Genomic DNA, 14,704 nt, shown 5'->3' on the forward strand with positions numbered 1-14,704 from the left:
TCCTGCTATATAATGTTTATCATTAGGAACTGTAATTGACGACACTTTTGTCTTAAGAATTACACTTTGATAAGGTGCATCATCATAAATGTTATAATTACCACGAGGGCCTTCATTTAAGGCAAATGACCAATTGCGTAACAATTAAATACATACCATAAAAGGCAAACACACACCAAAGAATACACTGTGTCATCGCCTTGTAATACTCTATTAAAAAAATATAGCGTATCACTGTAGCTTTACTACACTAATGTCTCACATATAAGTTCTTATGGAGACATTATTAAAAAAATGTATATGTAATGAGATAATCCAAATAAAGGAACCGATATGTTTGCTCATGTGTCTATCTCAAACGAATTTAATTAACCCATTTATGCCTAGCGTCTAGAAAAAAAGCCTTGGCAGACAGCGTAGACCAAGATGAGACGCCGCATGAAGCGGCGTCTCATCAGGGATTACGCTGTTTGCTTAAAGGAATTTCTGTAAGAAATATTCTAAATATAGAAATAAATCCCTAATTTTAGAAATAAATTGATCCAATTTACAAGGATGGAAGAGTCCACTAGGCATAAATGGGTTAAGAGATGAAGAAGCTGATTATACAAGATTAACACGTATGCTTTCATAACACAGCTTCTATCAGTGTTCATACTGTGCTGTCGTTATCTTCTATAATTATTCGTTGTCAGTAGACTTGTATTCACATACTTTTTAGTGTACAACGATTAAATGGAATAATGATACAACTGGAAATAAATGCCTCATGCGGACATTAAGGCGGTGTAGAGTGTTGGTAATTAGAGACTTATAGTCGCAGTTTATGTTCTCTAACATACAAAACAACAACGCATAAAAAAAGGAATTCAAACAGGTAAAATTATAAAACTAAATTGTTATTGTTCGAATGTTTAAACATCCATCACATAAAGAAAAGGAATTCAAACAGGTAAAAAGGTATAAAACTAAATTGTTATCGTTCGAATGTTTAAACATCCATCCGTTGTTTTGATAGACGTATTTAAACAATAAACTATTCTTTTTTATTACAGTTTAATGCAAGATTAATCTGAACATACTATATCAGTAAGATCCATCGTACGCTAAATGTAGAAAGCAGTAAAATCCTAGCCATTATGTCTGCACGCTGATTCATTTGAACCCTTTCATTTAGACCGATTAATACGAATACGACCGATATCGGAATGGTTGTTGCGAGTGGAAATGTTACACAATAAAACGTTTTGCACGTGATTGCCCTTTAAAACACATCCTTATGCAATATTGCGCACTATGTTGTGTCACAAGTCTTTGATTATAAATTATAGAGGTATATGCAATATGCCAATCAAAGTATGAGTAAACAGTACGCATGTCTCCAACAGATTGTTTGCAATTTCTTGCTTACAAGGCTATTTAAGATTTCAAAAATTATACATTAAAAATATACATTAACACATTCATATTTTACAATATCAAAATCAGTTTCGGCGCACACGGCTCAAGAAGATATTTTCATTAATGTCTATGTTGCTATCATGCTGTCTGTCGCGAATTGATTTGCGAACTAGAAAGTAGAATAATATGCGTTAAGGATAATCATTATGAGATTATATATCATTTTCGACAACATTGCATTTCGCGTAAAAGCTTTACTGAAAAAGTCTGTCCCCTCTAGCTATCATTTAGTAAAGAATATGTATTGTCCATCAACTGATTTATCACTTATGTACTGAACTTTTTGCTCTGCAACTTTGTATTAAACTTCGTTTATATGGTTCAATGCACTTTACCGATAGAGGGTTGCAATTCCATATGAATTTAATTCGCAAGAGTGGGGAGCATATAACAGAAGGTTTTAAATAGTCCTTTCTATGTTTCGGCTGACATTAGTCGAACAAATACCGGATTTACCACACAATATTCCATAAATGGAATACATGTATCAGCGAATCAACATGACGCTTGTGTTTCGAATTGACGTCGTCAGTGTCCAATGACTTTTGTTAAACATATTTCCATTCGTATGCATTTTGTATATACCTTATTAAACCCGAAATTCGTTAGTAATATTTTGTATTCTGACAAATTCTAAAAAAGAAGGAATATGTTTTAAAGACAATTAAGCCATTTGATTCTTGACAATGCGATAAAAATGTAAAGAGATTTTATGTATTCGGCTTAAAATGGCAATTGGCCTGACCTGATATATCATGGTACTACATCATTTGTGAGTCCTTGTATATGCAGAATATAAATCGAAGATAACAATACAATTGTGTATAATCCGGTCTGTGTAAGTTTGTTTAATCATAGAGAGTGACATTGAAAGCAAGGTTGGTTTGGTTTGGAAATATATTTAATTCACGCCAACTAACCTTTAACGGAGTGATGATAGGTAGCTTTTCACGTTTTACGACATCTCGACTACATGTAACAGCAATCCCTAAACAGAAAAAGGTTTTGCTTCAAACAATTTAACAAAAGCAATGGAATACTCGAAATAAATATATTGTTAATCGTTACAATGGCTTTGTATTTTGTTCCTAAATTTGAAATTGAAAAATACTCATTAACATGTAGACGTAAGATAGTGTTATACGACCCATGCGTATTTCACCTTTTTATTGCACTGCGGCTTTTCTGTCTCATATTGTGCTTAAGAGAAGTGTATAACAATTTATAAATAATTTCCTTTACTGGATAGTTTTGTTTAATTGTTATACACTTTTCTATTGTTTTATACATGCGTTTTAATCGACCAGAATACGTAAAAGAAAAACAATAATATGTGTTCGTTTTCATGAACTACGAATAACAGCTGGTACTTAGATGTAGCCTCTTCGAACTGAACTATCTCTAAAATAACAGAGACTGATAAAACCACTCTCGAGCGAAATGTAAATGGTTACTGCTGTTCTATGAGCCATAAGATTATTTTACCGGTGTATGATGAAGAAGAACATAAGGGGCGGGTAATAATAGGATGTTTGAGTCAATGACTGTTTAATTCCGTTAAAACCCTACTGTATTACTTTGGAGAAAACAAAAATAACGTTTTTTATGAACAAGTTTTGAAAACATGTTTTTTTTTCAAATATAATATCAATTAAGACATTTGCACCCTGTATTTGATTGGATTTGTGTATATGTTCGAAAGAGAGGAACAATGACAAGAAACATTTTGTTCATATGTGGATCTTCTATATACTTCATTTTTACATAATTGTCAAAGCATGCTTAATTTTACAGTGTAATTGTTATTCCAGTCTTACACGTTCACGTATTCCAGAACGGTCATTGTGAAAAGTTTAAGCCTATTAATTTTAACTCGATTGCATTGAAGGTACTTACTTCTTATTTAAAACGCTATCGAGTCCGTTTCCTCGGTCGAAAAATAGTACTCGGTGTCTTTGGGGAGATCTAAATATCGCTCACACAGCATGGATCGAATCCGCTCGCTAGGCGGACATCATAGCAAAACATCGCGGCGTCTTATCACTGTGATTGATAAACATAGAATAACATGAACATAACCTGTTATAAGATTCGTACGCTTCAGTGACCGAGTATTTTATTTAAAAAAGATAACATAAATTCACAGATATGTAATTCTAAAACATAAAAAACAAAAACAGCTAAATTAAACTTTGCTTTAATGTTTGGAATCGAACTTGCTATATGTATGCTAGTGTGACGAATATTATTCCTCTAAACAGTTTAGGTACAATGCTTATTGATGTAATAAAATCTGCCATGCATATACGCGATAAAAGAAGTATGTCGTGACAAATATTTAATGCTTATCTAGCATATCAAAAGCGCGTTCAACCATAGTAAAATAATTCATGCTTTGACAGTTGTAAAAACAAACAAGATATACAGTTTAGGACTGAAACCATGGTGTCTATGGTACTTAAAAGCTATATATTGCCCGACTAGTATGTATTATATAGTCATATATTGATAAATTGACATTATGGTGTATACTTTCTCCCACTCAAATTGTGAAGGTTAATTAGCCATTAAATCTCGCACTCCATATACAACACGGAGCTATTTGCCGATACGGTCCCGTTTCATATCCGTCTCATCTAGAGTCCGTGTATACACTTAATAACATTAATAAATAAAATAAAGGTAAAACTTGGACCTCTGAGTATCAAACTACACACGGAGATGCTGCGTTTTGCTATCACCATTAGGCTATTAAGGTTCTGACCGCAATATACAGGTTCCGTGTTATCTTACACATACATCGGTTACAAATGTGTTATTTTTTATCATCAAACCAAAATTACTACCGCGTCATGATGAGAATGGGTGATCTGTTAAGTAATCAGAGTGGCTTTTATGATACTTTTGGAACACCACATATCTGTTGTCACAAAGCAGTTGTACTGGCTGTTAGGCAACATCTCGGATAAATGTTGTCGTTTGCAATCAAACGATGTCAAATTGACTTTGACTTCAATGCCGCCGGGATGAATAACACCATAATTGCTGTTATTCTCTGCGAATGAATTACATGATGACCAAACGTAAAAAAGTAACAGGGCACACAACGATGAAACAAATGTCAGACCTTTCCAAAGGTGTGGCGTTGTGTATAAATTGTATGAATACGTCTTCATTTGTTGTGGCAATATAATTATTAAAATTGAACAAGTATGATTTGTATTATAAGTATTGTTTATATCATGTCGTGTTGTTCTTTCGTATTAGAGCTATGTACTTACAGTGCGTAACATCCACCAAACGTGGTGTTATCTTATAATAGCTTCTGATTTTAAATGTATGCATCCGAATTGCGGCAGCCATTTAAATTCTGACATACTTCCAATTCTGATTGAAGTAAGGATTTTCACAGTCTGCTAATTCGATATTTCCCGACAAGCCGTTTATAAAATATGTATTTTTTGTATTAAATTGAAATATGACCATGTTACTCAATACGCATTTCATATTACACTGTCAGATCGATATTGATTGAAAGCTTTCTTAAAAATATGATGTAATGCAGTTTTACCGATTGCTTTATTGTTGTGAAAGAACATGTAATATTAATACATTCGTACCTTATTATCAACAAATGATGACTAATTCCAGACCCATAAGTATTATATATGTTTTTAATAAATTATTATAATGAAAGAGAGAAAAAGTCAAGGGAAAATGAATACAAAGAGCTGTTTAATAATCACTTGTTAGTACAAAATAAATAATTAAAATATATTTAAATCTTAACAGATAATGAGGAAGCAGTCAAGATCCTCTCAATGAATACAATATCACTATAAAATATGTCATATTATATTATTGTATTTCTCAGGTATACTATCTCTAATAATTACGAATACGGTTTAATGCAAATTCAATGTGTTTGGAAGGCCTAATTGTGTCTACCATGTGATTTCGCACAAATATTCAACCGTTGACATTTCTAACACAATCGTTACACTTTGTATAATTTCTAGATTAATTATCGATGGTTTCCGTCAGAATTGGAACATGAATCAAAAGATAATATTTGTTTGCTTTCGAGAAACAAAGTGAAAGATACCTTGATTGGGAGACAGTACTATTTTCAATAGCTATGCTCAAACAAAGTTTCGTTTTATTTAACGATTTTTTAAATAACCTTTAACATGTTTCACGCCTGTTCTTCTTTATCATTGATATGTACTTTAGAAATATGGTAAGAAAATCAATATTCCAGAGTGTTCAATGTTGGAATTCAATAATTATATTTTCCGTGGATTTCATAAATTCTTAAAGTGGTATTATTGGCATCTAACAGTATATGCTATGTTTATAGGTGTCTATCGCAACTCTTGTTTATTTTTGATGTTTTCACTTCATATACACTTATACTTGTTAATGAAGCATCAACAGATTAGAAAAATAATGCATTTGAATATCAATCGTACTTTCGTTTTGACAACTGACGACAGAAATGATTCGATAATCGATGTGAGTCTAAATGTAGTTTTCATGCAGATTCGTTCATACAACTCAAAGACACAATTTTGTTTTACGGATCATTTCGGCTTAGGGGACTGGGTGAGTCATGTAAAATATCGAATATAATATATTGCTTTTATAAATTACTGGTAGCAAGATGAGTTGTAGATAATTGGTCAATTACCACATTTTAACTAACTATTTTGACCTCTTAATTCTTTTCAGCTCAATTGAACAGTGAAAACACCAACAATAAACAACGGTTGCGATAGACACCTATAAACTGTTAGATGCCCATAATATCACGTTAATTTTACAGACTGTATTCCGTTTGATAATACTCACAAATAGATCTTATTTATTAGAACAGGACATCAATTTATGTTTTATACATAAAATCACATGGCTAAATATGCCACTTCAATTAGTTGTTAATGTGTGTTTTGTTCAATAATAAGTAATCAGCAACTGTTCTACAAGTTCTCAAACAAGATAGAAGCAGAAGAATAGTTAAATATGAAAAAGTACCCCTCTGCATGTTTTTTAATGTAAATATTAATAAAATTTCGAACTTATGTGAATGAAACTATGTGAATGAAACTAGATATTGTTATGTTGATTATGTAGGATTGGCTTCAAAGATGCGGCACGTGTCTCACGCAACACACACTTACACCACGATTTAAATCTGCACATTTTGCCAAATGATAGCCACACAAATGAACATGAAAATTCAAAAAATCTTGGGACAATGATCGACTATTTTCGTGACAGTGTTTTGTTTACAGCAATAATATAAATCGATTTAATCAATGAGTTTCTTGACAAAGTTTTCCATCAAGTATAATTGCGTATAACATCCACCTATGACACTGATGTTCTTCTGTAATTGATTTGTACTTGTTGAGTCTAAATGACTTAGCAAAATTACGCAAAAATATTGACAAAAGGATCGATTGCTTAAACAAATTGCTAGAGCGCCACTACGAACAACTGTATCGTGTCACCTGTTGTAGGTAACCATATGTTGACCTATATATAACCCCGTTAGCTGTATGATACATTATATACATGTTTTTGTTTAGTATAATACAACTTTGCGACCATTGAACACGTTATATAAATAACCTCTAGTAATCAAAAATATTGCCGGTTATTAATGCTGCTATCTATTTCTAAAAGTGATTCGAAGAGGAATGTTACTACCAATTAACAACATTGTATTGTATCGTTATTTTTTTCAAATGATATATACATTTAAAAAAAAGGCTGTATTCGCAACACTAAACAAGCTGGCGCATCTAATTTATATCAGATTTTAACCTGCTGATTCCTGCTGTCTTGTGTTGCTAATTGGAATATAACCATATTTCTCGTCACTATTTCCAATTATTCTGTTTGATCGATGTGGATTAGAGGCTGGTATTGGCTATACCTTTATTTCTTAAAAATGTTTTTACGATAACGGTTTATTTTATATACAAACAGATGACATGATATATGTGTTAAAATATTATTATGTCTTTTAATAACCTTTACATAATGATACTTTTAAGACATGTTTTTAAAATTTTAGATAAGTAAACCAACGTTTTATAGAATAACAAATGTTTATGTAAATTGACGCGTTATGTAAGGCTTATTGCGATTCCATAATAACAACAAAATAATTCTAATTCTATGTGTTTTAGTACACATACCCTATTGGTTGAACTGTTTAATTTGTCTATTGTAATATACAGCACCAAATATTGCAATTTAAGAGACTTGTGTCTTAAGAGTCCATTTTTGATAAGGCGCATCCTAAGATGATGTTGTCAATAATAAGAGGCCTTGCTTCCCGTTCTTTCTTAAGACTGTGTTTCATTCTCCGCATGTCCATCTGTTTATACTCACTGCATTTATTGTTTCCTTGCAATTATCTGCTGGATTTTTACTCGATTTATTTTAACCAAGTACGTAGACGTGTGCACTTTCTTGGCTCGTCAGTGACGATGTGCAGGACTCGTTTGTGAATAGACATGTCTTTCGTTAAAATTTTACTTTCTCTGCATTCACAATTCAAGGGCTATTGGTAAAGGTAACCTGATACATACCCTGGATGTTACACTCGACCTGGAAGCGTTTATTTAGATCGCCGAAATCAAAGCAAGAATGGCATTTATATGTCTTGGGTGATATGATGCTTCAAAATTGGTCTATAATGGTACTGCAATGGCTCTTATGAGTTCATACGACAATTTAATACTTCCATAGAGTATGTAATTTTGATAAGATACTGTCAATGAAAAGACGTATTTCAACAATAAACTTTTATTTTCTGATTGCATTTTCAGTGATTAGAAAATACATTAAATGTAAGATCCTTATCAAAATCTATACGACACTAAATGCCGAAAGCAGTATAATTCTAGTCATTTAGTCTGAACATTTTATATGCATTCATTCATTAAGACCCATTAATACGATCACGTCTTATAATGAAAATGTTATTTCCTGTGGAAGACCTACACAGTAAAACGTTTCTGTTGCACTAGCAGGTTTATACTTTTCTTCGTGCAATAATGTCCGAAACTCTTTAATTTTAAGACAAATATGCATATGATTTATGCCAACCACAGCATGAGTGTGCAACACGCTTGCCCACACATTAATGATTTGCAAACACACCATTTTAGCGTCAACTATTTGATTCAAATGGTCATTAAAATGACTTGATACTCTTCCAATAACATCTTTGCGTCTGAGTACACAACTTAAGTAAATATTTTTCATAAATGACTATTATAGCATTCCTAATACACATTATGAAACGATATAGTGTGTGCTCAAACCGGGAGTTTTTTTTTAAATGCTTAGTTTGAACATTCTTGCTTCTATAGATATCATACAATATGTGATACATATTAAACATTATTTTCGCAAAATTGATTTATCACTTGTGGTCTGCACTATTCGTTCTACACATGTGTATTTAAAACCGCTGATATCGTTCAATGTTCTGTAACCACAGAGGTGTTCCGCTACACACGACCATCTTACGTGAGATTGGGTGTCAAATAAACAAGGCTTTACATTGGGTCTTTTCGTAATTAAGAGCAAACAAGAGTTGTCGTTCGTTCGGGACGGTATCGCACTATCGGGTAAACAGGTAAACAAATAAAACGAAAACACGTCTGCACCTCAGATCGTTGAAATCATAATATGTTATGTACATTTCAATTCAAATTTACGTATATACTTATATATTAACTGATTGATATACTTATAATTCAAGTTTGTTGTTATTCGTATCTTAAGTCTGCCTTGCCATATAATTTTGCGACTCTTAACTTTTCATCAGTAAGCGTTTTTATATCTGATAATATCTCTCTGCTTATAAAACTGTGATTGTTGCATTATTCAATTGATACCGAACCGTTATTTCGTTATTGTAAGTTTTTAATTGATTCATAGTCAGTATTAATGTTTGCTTGGTTTATAAGTTGATTGATATTCTTTTGTCACTGTCACGCTTAAATATCAGTTTCTGGAAACATTTGTTTTCACAGCAATTTTCATATCAGTTTAGTGTAAATTTCTTGATTTTTCGATTAATAAATTATGCTGTTTTGAACTGTTTCTGGTAAAAATTTTGCCTTTAGAATACTGTGTGAAAGTGTTGTGATTGGTCATACAGGTTTTTTTCCTTCATTGAGACCTGCCGAATTTCGGCCCTTTAACCTAGACGAATATTTCCACTCTTACAGAGATTTTCCTAAAAACAATGATATCTTAAAAAAAAAAATTGTTTGTTTTAAATCTTTCATTATATACGATAACCTGATCCAGTGTAAAAAATAGAAAAATATTGCATAATTCAATTATCTGTTGCCTTCAGTTTGTTTTAAAAAAAGGAAAATATGTTAAATTGATTATTTAACACTTTCCTTATTTTCTCCAAAATCCAGCGTTTCGCGCGATTTTTTCCCCTCAAAAAATGCCAGACCATTTCCCCAAAATCAGATTTAAAAAAAATCTTTCATAGTTCAGTGTTGTGTTGTTTATTTTCAACGTGTACTGACCAAGTTAATTAACAGAGTTCTTCTTCAGATACAGCACTCCTTCGAGATTAAAGATTTTGTGCCCAAAATATAGAGTTTATCTTTTTAGCAAGTGAATATTCGTCTGCTTCCTTTAAGATTCTGATTTCATTTCCAGTAATTTAATATTATAGTATTAAGGCTGTTCGGGATTTGGGATCGTCACTTTATTATAGTACAACACTCGAGAGATTCGCCGGTTTCAACTCTTTTATTCATCTTGGCAAAACATGGCTATACATTCATTCATGCCGATACATGGCGATTCTCTACAAAAAGCGATATGAAAATAATACATACCAGCTTCAAATCGTTATCAAATTACAATTGCTAATACATAAACATAGATAATATGTTCAAAAAGTTTTACTCTTTCAAATCATGAAGATCTAATATTCTATAGTACATAAAACTAATGTAATTAATTATTACTTAAAACAAAATGAAATATGCGTGTATAATAAAAGATATATCAAAACTCTTACCGATCTTTGGTGTCTTATAATGTATTTAGCTTCAAATCCTGAATGAGTATGTGTTTGTCTATTAATCTGCCGTTGCCGTCAACTTTTGTTTTTCTACTACCCAAATGTTATTATGTGTGACGTCGACGTAAAAAAGGCGGTGACGTTAACGTGACGCCACTTTTTAGCGCAAAAAATAAGAGCGCGCTTAATATCAAGTTTTTTAACAATTTAAAAACTAAGAATTAAAAATATATTTAATTCTTACAAAGACATTTGACTGTTAATGAAATTAAATTGCTTGCATTATTTTGTTTATTAATATTTATTATGAGTGTACCCTTTATTATAGTTTGCCATATATACAGTGTAACATGTGTTTTTTAAATAGATAATTGTTATTGTATTGTCTTTAAAATTGAAGAATTTATTTCATTTTCCCCGTTAATTTCAATTCTATCTGAGCGTTTGTTTGTATTGTAAACATTGTAACAAAAGAAGTCATTGCTCTGTATGATTAAATTTTTCATTCAGCAATATGGTTCATATGATGTCTGCACAGCAAAAGTAAAAGGTGTCTAGATACTATTCTTAAACTGTTAACTAAAAAAAACTAATCGGTTTTAAAACAATATTTAATACTGGTTAAATGTTTGCAGAGAGTATTTTGACAAAAAGCAATCCCAATGACCTATGTTACCTATATTAACAACTTACATTAAGAAAATAGTGAAAAGCCCTTAAGAAGAGAAACATACTTAAAGAATATTAAGTAAAAACTGTGACATTCCAGTTTGTCAAACAAACATGGAACTCAGAATTCTTTTATATTGACTGGAAAATGTTTATGCAGTCTTATTTAATCTAACTAAGGAAATATAGATCAGATTGCGCCAGTAACATTTGCATCAAATGATGCAAGGAAGATCATTTGGAGGAGTCAAAAGTGACACAAGTGCAAAATGCTTGCATCAAAAAGCAGGATTCTGCTTCAATTGAAATCTCCGGGTAATATCTATTATATTATATGTCAGGAAATAATACAAATCCGAAAATGAATGATATAAACATAGTGTGACTAGAGATTAAACCGTATATCTTTTATTGAAAATTAGAAGCCCTGCAAAGCATGGATTTGTAAATAGCATGAAACACAGGTTTGAAATATACAAAATACAATTAAAATAGATACAAAATATGTGTCTGTTCCGTTTGTTATAATATTTACTGATGTCTCCCATAATGTCATAACACATCATAACGCCTAATATCGAATATTGTTTATTTCACAAGTATTGTGCAAAAACTGCATTATCAGTTTATATAACACAATGTAATTCAGCATGTGATAGTTACTTTTCTTATGTGCAATATTTTATTGATAAATGCTATACATTCGTATATTCATACTTAATTAAGTTTGTATGTTAAAGGTAGTTTATTTTGTACAATCATTGAACATAAGAATTGTACAATAATGTATGTAGACTAGTATATTTGTGTACCGTACCAATCAAGAAGCTGTATATGAAATGCATTGTATATAAAATGCAAAACTAATATATGAAATTCATATTGCTATATATGCTATGCTTGTATGTAGGGAATATTCTACAAAGAAAACAAAATTACTCACACATTAAAAAATTACCTTCATGTCCATCTTATTGCAAAATGCTGTAACATTTACCAAATGACAAATTTTAACTGTCCCAAATTTTAAGCGGATGCAGATGGCAGATGAAATTGAAATAAATGAGGTCATCCTTTTATACCTACTTATAACTCGTTCTATAAACTCCTCGTGCAATCAAAGATTGTAGACTATAAGAAATGAGTCCTTTAGGATATTGCAAGGCTTTCACTTGGATTTTGTCCATAATAATAATGATTTTAACAATAATTTATAATGTCACAATTCAAGGGTCTACAAAACATCATTTTCACAATGAAGAAGCATAAACTCCATTATGCTGATTAGAATAAAGATTGTTAATAATAGTATAGTGAAAATTTCTGAGCTCCACCGTGTATCGAACCCAGGTCTTCCGAGTTGTAACCAGAAATTCTAACCGCGTCGCATAACAGCTAGCTCAAATTATTTGAAGGGTTGTTGGAACTGGAAGTTACCTTCTTTAACTACAATATAATATATTTTTTACAACACTTTATTTTACTCCTCTACTAATGTAAACATTGTTGACTGTTTAAATAAGTCGCTAGAATTATATAATAATATCAAAATAATTGTTAACTTGCAGATTGGCATATCCTCCTTCGAAACAAGATGTTTATTTGTTGAAATAACAATGGTCTGTCCCTATTCATGTTATAATTCATCATGATATAAGACAGACAATGTTTTAAAGTTCTGAAGGGGGGGGGGGGGCTCTACAAATTTACCTGCTTTTTTCATGCTGTTGTAAAATTCGTCGATGGCGTAAATTCTCATTTTGAAAGATTCTTATGGTCGACAGATCGAGTTTGGCACGATACCGTCTAGGAAGTGGTCCAAAACAAACGTGTGTATAAAACGTTGGAATCTTATTTTTCCGGCTATTTTCTCTTACCTAGGCTTTTTTGTATATTAGTCTTTTTGTAATTAACTTGTTTACAGAAAATTTCTGACTCTGCTTATAAAATTGTGACATTCAAAGATGCAGCAGTAGTATTTTCCCATTGTTTATATTGACACCGGAAGTAGGTATACCGTCCCGCACGAACGACAACTCTGTCAACACGGAATTACGAAAATCCGGAATAAGCCCTTCGATTTAACGGCTAATCCAAGACGTTAAAATTCCATGATTTATCATACAAATTTAATGTTTAAGTGGATAGACTACTCGTATAAGATCATCACAATAATCATTCGCAGTTCTGTATGACCAATGTAATATAAGTGTTAGTATATTTTATTGTACTCAACATAACAATAATAATCCACTTGACATTATAAATTCCCGGTAATATAATATTTATGGGTCATTGTACATGCACAAAATAAATATATAAAAAAAAAATCAATTTGTGTCATCAACATTGTGACATTTTCAAGTGCGTATGTTTGTAATTCTAATCATGTTGCGTAGCACTGAAGCAAGGTTGGTTTGGCTTGACTGGAAGTGTGTTAAATACACGGGAGTGATCATATGAAGCCAATCGATCAATGTCTTTTTTTCTACATTTTACCTCATCTTCGCTTATTGCTATCTATGTACAGAAACGATTGTGCAATCCCACATTTAATGAAAACAACACACTATTCAAAATATATATGGTAAAGCGTTACAATGAATTGTTTTCCGATGAGACTTCAAATTAAAGAAAATTCATTAACGTGAACATTTAAGTGAGTTTAAATACGACCGTTGCGCATGTTTTCAATTTTTATTTACCTTCGGTGTTTAATGCCTCATATTGACTAATGGCAATTGTTAAACAATTTAGTAATGCTTACATTTACTATTCAACACATGCGATTTGCTTTACCCGAATAAGAAAAAACAGCAACACTGAATAGCGTTTTAAAGGACTACGACCACCAGCTTGTACTTAACTTTGGCATTTTCGAACTTATTTTTTTCTAACCTAACAGGGGGTGAAAGAGAAATGCTCGAGTGAAAGGAAAGTAGTAATGCTAGTAATAAATAAGATAGTATCATATGAGAACGGAGTGCGCGAGTGGCGGGTAATAATAATGTTTGATTCCATCACTAATTAATCGTGTATAATCCCTAATGCATTTATCTGGTGATAAACTTCGTTATGTGATTTAGTGTGCTGGACCAGTGATTTTCACTCTGTATATATCGGCCCTTAACAAGGTGGTTCAGAAGTATCCAGCTGATTTGTATGGCTATGCAGACGACCACAAGATTGCCTTCAAGATTCAGGCAGGAAATCATGAAAATGAAGCATACGTTCTACAACAACTTGATTAGTGTCTCAATTATATTATAAACTGGATGACAACTTTCAAGCTGAAAATGAACCAATCAAAAACAGAAATCATTTTATACGGAACAAGGCAACAATTATCTAAAATGTTCCTATCAAGTGTGAGTGTTGGAGAATGCATGGTTAAGTTAGTAGACCGTGTGAGAGATCTTGGTGTTACAATGACTAACACTCTTAACCTTGACCTTCACATCAGGAAGAAGTGCCAAATTGCCCAAATGTAATTGCGTA

General features: G+C 31.9%; 1 protein-coding gene across 1 annotated transcript in view; it reads left to right on the forward strand.

Annotated features, from left to right (window-relative positions):
* The window catches only part of LOC127861753 (prostaglandin E2 receptor EP4 subtype-like), a 75,103-nt gene extending 60,646 nt beyond the window's left edge, over positions 1–14,457 (forward strand). Inside the window, exon 5 of the mRNA XM_052400433.1 lies at positions 14,293–14,457. Within this exon, the coding sequence (XP_052256393.1) occupies positions 14,293–14,457 (165 nt within the window). The remainder of the gene's footprint in view (positions 1–14,292) is intronic.
* The last annotated feature ends 247 nt before the right edge of the window (positions 14,458–14,704 follow it).

This window comes from Dreissena polymorpha, chromosome 16 (genome assembly GCF_020536995.1).
Source record: "Dreissena polymorpha isolate Duluth1 chromosome 16, UMN_Dpol_1.0, whole genome shotgun sequence".
In the NCBI taxonomy this organism is placed as follows: domain Eukaryota; kingdom Metazoa; phylum Mollusca; class Bivalvia; order Myida; family Dreissenidae; genus Dreissena; species Dreissena polymorpha.